Below are 7,471 nucleotides of genomic sequence, written 5' to 3' on the forward strand. Positions count from 1 at the left end.
TGGACAAAACCCTGAGAAAATAAATTTACAATTAAGCCCTCCTCTTGACTCATAAACACTAAAATTGAGAATCACTGGACAAATATACAAGTTTCCTGACTTAAAATTGAATGAAAAATTTCCACTTGGTCTCTGCATTACAGTCTTAATTGTGGTGATTTCTGCTTCAGAATTTGTAACAAATGGGCTCAACTTCCAGTGAAGACACAGGCGAATTATGCTTATGGTTCCTACTTCCCAGGTTCCTCAACTAAGGCTACCTTTGAGAAACCTGTGACATTATTTTTCCAAAAAAACCCTTGACTTCTAATTAACCCCAGGACAATGTCTCCAGGGCAGTAGATCAAGCCTCAGGAGTCCAATGATCACAGTATATGCTTCTAATAACCACACCCCATGTTCATCACCAGAATTTCTAAAGATAATGACTTTGGCTGGACAAGCTGAGAGTCCTGATGGATAGAGGTGGATGCAAGGCGAGCTTCTGTCGCAAGGCAGATTCACTCTCTTTTGCTGATATTCCTTCAGGTTCTGGTCTTTGGCTTAGAATCTACTTGTCAAGGGATCTCAGATTCTGAATAGCTATTTCTGTCTGAATTGAAAGGAGGAGAGCAAGGTACTTGCTGAGCAGTGGGAATATTGATCTAGCCTGGGGGTTTGTAGGGTCTAGACTTGGGTGAGGGGTAGTGTTGTGAACACTGGCCCTCACTGCAATTTTGGCAAGTGGCAGGGTTAAGAAGGAGAACCAGGGGCTGCTTTTAACTCCAGGTACTAAAAGTGATTTGGCGTGGTCCATATAATTCTCTGAATTTTTTGTAATGATCAGACTGGATCATTTTTGCTGCCAGCCAGATTTTCTTTTCTTTTCTTTTCTTTTTTTTCCTTTTTCTTCTTTTTCTTTCTTTCTCTCTCTCTATCTTTTTTTTTTTTTTTTTGAACTGCTTGCCTCGTGGACTAAGTGATACACATACTTAACTAATACTCACTTTCCCTTCTGCTGTGTACTCATGGATGCATGTTTTTAGTTATAATTGAAATCTTATACTTAAGTTCCATTTTAATAAGGAATTCAGGATTTTCATGTGTATCTAAGAATACAAAAATTCCATTTCTTTAATATCTGAGGCTGTGTACATAATTTCTCTCAGTTGATTGACTGACTTTTCACTAAGATAAATATTTGAAAATATCAAAATTTTGCATCTGAAAAATCTGTAATTTGCCCCCTTTTTGCAGTACCCTCAAATATTGAGTCACTATTTAAACCTAAATTATATAAAATTTTTGGAGCATCTAAGTAGTTAGAAAAATAAGGTGCCAAAGTGTCATCTCCAAGGATCATGACCTGAACTCCATCCCCAGGTTCTAGAATATCATAAAAGGAATTATGGGATCATCTAAATAGAGAATTTTGGAGTCTCTGAGTTGAAAAGTATCTTAAGGGCTGGTATTCAACTCTAACCCTAAGTCAAAACTTCTTCTGCAAGGTATTATTCAAGGAGCCTCTGTTTAAGTACTTTCCAACAGTTTATTACAGTTATTGCCCTGTTGCCTTTAATTTAAAAATAAAGAGACAGAACATCCAAGTTAAGTACCTTGCCCAAAGTCACACAAGGCTAGACCTGAAATATAGATCTTCTTATTCCAAGTTGTGGGATCTTTTACCTTAATTTTATAGCCTATGGATATTTGGTTGGAAGATTTTTTCATTCTTCTTCTCTTATGTCTTTCTATCCCTAGAACTGATATAACATACTGTGGTGGCCTTTAATGTCTTCTTTAGCAGATGGGGGCTGCCTTCTCAGATATACTGTGCCTCTGGGTCTCCATACACCACGAAAAGGGCAAATATATCAATTATACAACTCATCTAGATTGTGGGGTTTTATTAACAGTATATGAAAAATCTACCTAAGTGAAATCAGCTGCCCTCATGGATTTGAGTGACAAATAATCCAACAGATTTCTTTTTTTTTAGTATTAGGGAGAAACAGAATCAGGTAATTCTAACTTCTATGGTCTACTCTACAATTCATACTCAGTGGAGTGAGAATATAGTGGGGATTAGGTACAAATTAGTTCACAGTAGATCCAGAAAAATTTTGGGAAAGTGATAAGAAAAAGATAAGCAATGATCATAAATTTAGATTTCCCTCAGTGTTTTGAAGGGGAGAGAAATCCCTTTGTCCAGGAGGAGGTACTATGCAGGGAAACTGCCTTGTTGGTTTGCCTTTCTTCATATAGAAAGCATATGTATATTCTATCAATATATATAAGTATACACATACATACATGTGTAGATAATGGGGATATATATGGTGTTTACATTCTTTATATTTATGTGTAATAGAAATACCTTTATAGTTAGAGAATGAAAAAAAATCCTATAATTTGTGTTATAGAACTTTAAAACCAGCATGTATGAGTATCCTAATATTAACTTCAAATAATTATACCTACTAAGTTTGTAACTCATTTCTAGTAATTAAAAAAGAACAAAACTTATCTCTAAATTCTAAGGATAGATACAGTGAATTTCAGAAATTTCCAGTCACTTAACTTAAGGTCTAGAAAGCCAACCTTTGCTATTACTGTGAAAAATGAAAAAACAAAAAATTCTGGTAGCAGATGCAAACAATTCCTCAACACAAAATGATGCTAAAATTTAAATATACTGAAAATTGTATAAATAAAGACTGGATATAACCAATAAATGCTAAATGATTTTGCATCCAAAGAACATTTTCTTTACTTCTTAGGGTTGGGCAGTTGGGAAATACACCCATGAAAAAATTATCTGGTATAAGCCCTAAAAATGACTTTAGAGATAATATTTTCTAGCAGTTTGTAGACTGTTTAGTAGTAGAATATTCAAAAAGAATCTTACTGATATAACAATATGCAAAATATATAAAGTCTATGATTTGATTGGGGTTATAATCCTGGGTAACTGCCCAATTGTCACATTCTTTGTCACTCTGTGTGACAAGGAAGGTTTTGCCATTTTAGCAAAACTCTATTTTTCTGAGGTACCTCAGAATGGGAAAAGTGAAGTGTGTTTAAAATGCCACAAAGTAAATTAGACTTTCTAACATTCTAATGATTCTTCTCTTCCTAAAAATAGTTTTCTTTAAACCAGTGTTGTCTTCTGTTCCACCCTTGGCTTGGTACTGTAGTTTGTGGAACTTACAGTAATGTTTCTAATTGGTCTGAAAACTAACATTTTCTTTTTTCCCATTGTTTTGGCTATTGGCATAAAATTATTATAATGAATAATTGACAAAAGGTATATGATATTCTTACCACATATCTTATCATACAATAAGTTGTCAATAAACACAAATCGCCTCACACTTTTGCTCAGAGATCATCTAGTTCTTCCTCTCCCTCCCCATTTTGTGTTTGGAAAAACTGAAGTTCACATGTTGTGTCTGAGCATTACTTATTCTTTCATTCCACTTCCTGATCAAGTTTAGATAGCTGAACTTACCATATTTTTCACTTTTGGAGAGCTGGTTTAGGATTGTAGTAAGAAAGAAAAACATAATAATCTATAAGTAAGATATGAGGTAAACTTATCAGATAATTCCTTAATCCTTAGCTAGAGAAATAAGATGTTCTTGGTGTTGGGGAAAAGTCTGCTAATTTATTGTCAGTTATTCTGTTCCATATTTAGCCTTAATTCTCATTTTAGCAGGTATTTTTGGAAGAAATGAATGAGTTCCACCAAACATCTGGAAATGCCTGTTACCTGCAGATGTTGTGCTGAGTTCCCCGTGTACTTCTCCCTCCCTGGATCCTGGTCTCTGTCTCTGCATCTCCTATGTAGCAGTGACCATGGAGTGGGTCAATGAGACCTTGGTGAGGGAGTTTGTCTTCCTCGGCTTCTCATCTCTGGCTGGGCTGCAGTGGCTGCCCTTTGTTGTCTTCCTGCTCATGTACCTGTTCACCCTGGGCACGAATGCCATCATCATTTCCACCATTGTGCTGGACAGAGCCCTCCATACCCCCATGTACTTCTTCCTTGCTGTCCTCTCCTGCTCTGAGACGTGCTACACCTTCATCATTGTACCCAAGATGCTGGTTGACCTGCTGGCCCAGAAGAAGACCATCTCTTTCATAGGCTGTGCCATCCAGATGTTCTCTTTCCTCTTCCTAGGTTGCTCTCACTCCTTCCTGCTGGCAGCCATGGGCTATGATCGCTACGTGGCCATCTGTGACCCTCTGCACTACACAGTACTCATGGGTTATGGGGTGTGTGTGGGACTAGTGGCTGCTGCCTGTGCCTGTGGCTTCACTGTCTCCCTGGTCACCACCTCCCTGGTATTTCATCTGCCATTCCACTCTTCCAATCAGCTGCATCACTTCTTCTGTGACATTTCTCCTGTTCTCAAGCTGGCATCTCATCACTCTCACCTCAGTCAGTTGGTCATATTCATGCTTGGTGTGTTCGCCTTGATTATACCACTGTTACTTATCCTGGTCTCCTATATCCGCATCATCTCGGCCATTCTAAAAATCCCATCCTCTGTTGGAAGATACAAGGCCTTCTCTACCTGTGCCTCCCATCTCATCGTGGTAATTGTTCATTATGGTTGTGCCTCTTTCATCTACTTAAGGCCCAAGTCTAATTACTCTTCAAGTCAAGACACCCTAATATCTGTGTCTTATACCATCCTCACCCCATTGTTCAACCCAATGGTTTACAGTCTTAGAAATAAGGAATTCAAATCAGCCCTTCAAAGAGTAATGATTCAGACTTCATAGCCTGTTAATTAAAGAGCCAGTTTTTAAGTGTTCAATTAATTGTATGCCTTTTATGTGCCAAGTAACATGTGTGCTTTCAAACATTTTCTTGTTTAAATGTAGAACATGCTGTAATGTAAAGACATTTCTCATATGAAGAGAATGAGGCTCAAAGAAGTTAAGACATTCTGGCTTTCTGCTATAAGTAATACTCTAAGAAGGCTATGCAGACATGTGAAAAGATTACTCACTTCTGGAATAAATTTCATCATATTTTACAGCTGTAAATATTTATCCCCACCCTCCCAATCAACATATTGAAATGACTTTACCTTTACTTGGGACTGTTTTCTCCTTTCCTTGTTTGAGATTGGAACCTTATTATGGGTTTCATATATATTCATAAATATTTTTTTTGTTTTCCAGGTTATAATAATGCAAACTTTCCAAGAAAGCACATAAATGCCCCCTTTTACCAAACTTTAATAGCAGCTTCCTCTCTGTCCTTCAAATGATCACCAACAGTTGTCTCAAGGCTCTTACATCTTTCAGTGATAGATTCCTTAAGGTTTTACAGATTTTTCTACCATCAATTCCAAACTCAATGCCATATTTTTTAAATTTAAGTTATAATAGCACCCTGACTTTAGATACCAAATTCTGTTCTAGTTATTTATTTCCATTTAGAAAACTACTCAGAAGTTTAGCTAAGGTGACAGTTATTTATTTTACACACAAATACACAATTTTGGCAGGGCTTCATGAGACAACTTGTATATACTCTTTGTGAGGTCACCCTGGTTGGCCCAACTAGGGCTGAAGGGCCATTTACAAAATTGCCCTTTTATGTGCCTGGTTAGTTCATGTTAAATGTTGGCTGTGTGCAAATCTGGGGCTGTTGATTCTTGGTTTCTTACCACATGGATTTTATAAGGACTACTTGGGTTTGCTAAAAACATGGTGTCTAGAGTAGGAGATCAAGATGGCAGAGTAGGAGGACACCAAGCTCACCTTGCTCTACCCATGCATCAAAAATACAGATACTTGTGGAACAATCCTCAGTGAAAACAAACTGAATACTAGCAGAAAGACTCTTATACAACCAAGGCTGTAAGAAAGATCTACACAGGATTGGGTAGGAAGGGAAGAGAAGTGACCAGGTTGGGACATGCACCCCTGGGAGGGGACACAGAAAAGGAATGAGATTACACAGACTCAGAGTAAGCAATTTGAACTACATATTGGATGCCACAGCCCTGAGGTCTAACACCAGGAGAATGAGATCCCTTGAAAACCAGGGCAACTGACAGCAGGGCTATAGAAACTAGACCCTGTTCATAAAGAGCATGTGCATGTTTGCTTACATCCAAAACAAGGTGGAAGAAGCAGATTGAAGCTGACCAGAACCCCGACCAGTTTTCTGAAATGACCCAAGTGCTCACCCCAGCCCCACTCTGGTCCCTCTTGCTCTGCAACACAGCTCCACACTAGGATGAAGGTGCTGCAGCAGAGGAGATTGCACAGTTGCAGGGGACAGAGCTGGCTCAGACCCAGCACAGCATTCAAACTGGGTGCTGGCAGCCATTAGTGGCATTCAAGGGAGCAGCAGCTCAGAAGTGGCCCAGAATTCTGACTGATGCTGGGACAGCCCCAGCCTTTGCCTTTACTCATGCCAAGTCACTTGAATATAATAGATATACACAGGACATTCCATCCAAAAACATCAGAATAAACTTTTTTTTTTTTTCAAGTGCACAGGAAACATTCTCCAGGATAGATCAAATATTAGGCCACAAAACAAGTCTCAACAAATTTAAGGGGACAGAAGTTATATTAAGTATTTCTTTTCTGGTGACAACAGTATGATACAATAAATAAATTATGGTAAGAAAAAGGGGAAAAATACAAACGTAGACACAAAACAACATGCAACTAAAAAAACAATGGGTCAATGAAGAAGTCAAAGAAGAAATCAGAAAATACCTTGAGACAAATGAAAATAAAAACACACTTTCTAAAATCTAAGGGATGCAACAAAAGCAATTTTGTTTATAGTGATACAGGCCTACCTCAAGAAAGGATAAAAATCTCAAAGTACCTAACATACCATTTAAAGATATTAGAAAAAGAAGAACAAACAAAGCCATAGTCAGTCAGCAGAAGGAAGGAAATTAAGGATAAGAGAGAAAATAGAGACTCAAAAAACAATAGAAAAGGTAACTGAGAGACTTCCCTGGTGGTCTAGTTGTTAAGAATCCGCCTTCCAATGCAGGGGACGTGGGTTCAATCCCTGGTCGAGGAAATAAGATCCCACATGTCATAAGGCCATTAAGCCCACATGCCACAACTACTGAGCCTGTGCACTGTGCAGCCTGCATGCCACAACTAGAGAAGCCCATGTGCCACAATAAAGTGACTGTGCACTGCAATGAAGACAGAGCAGTCAAAAAAAAATTAAAAAAAAAGATAAATGAAACCAAAAGCTGTTTTTTTGAAAAGACAAAAAATTCATAAGCCAGGCTCAACAAGAAAAAAGAGAGAGGACTCAAATAAATAAAATAAAAAATGAAAGAAGATAAATAACAACTGATATCACAGAGATACAAAAAATCATGAGAATATTACCATTATATGCCATCAAATGGGCTAACCTAGAAACACTGAATAAGCTTCTAGAAATATACATATCCCAAGACTGAATCAGGAAGAAATACACAATCTAAGC

The 7,471-nt window shown here is 37.7% G+C and overlaps 1 protein-coding gene across 1 annotated transcript; it reads left to right on the forward strand.

Annotated features, from left to right (window-relative positions):
- The first annotated feature begins 3,837 nt into the window (after positions 1 to 3,837).
- On the forward strand, positions 3,838 to 4,767 carry LOC130832391 (olfactory receptor 10K1). Its single transcript, XM_057700727.1, has one exon. The coding sequence runs from the start codon at positions 3,838 to 3,840 to the stop codon at positions 4,765 to 4,767; it is 930 nt and encodes a 309-aa protein (XP_057556710.1).
- Positions 4,768 to 7,471: the final 2,704 nt, after the last annotated feature.

The sequence above is a fragment of the Hippopotamus amphibius genome, chromosome 1 (assembly GCF_030028045.1).
Source record: "Hippopotamus amphibius kiboko isolate mHipAmp2 chromosome 1, mHipAmp2.hap2, whole genome shotgun sequence".
Taxonomy (NCBI): Eukaryota; Metazoa; Chordata; class Mammalia; order Artiodactyla; family Hippopotamidae; genus Hippopotamus; species Hippopotamus amphibius.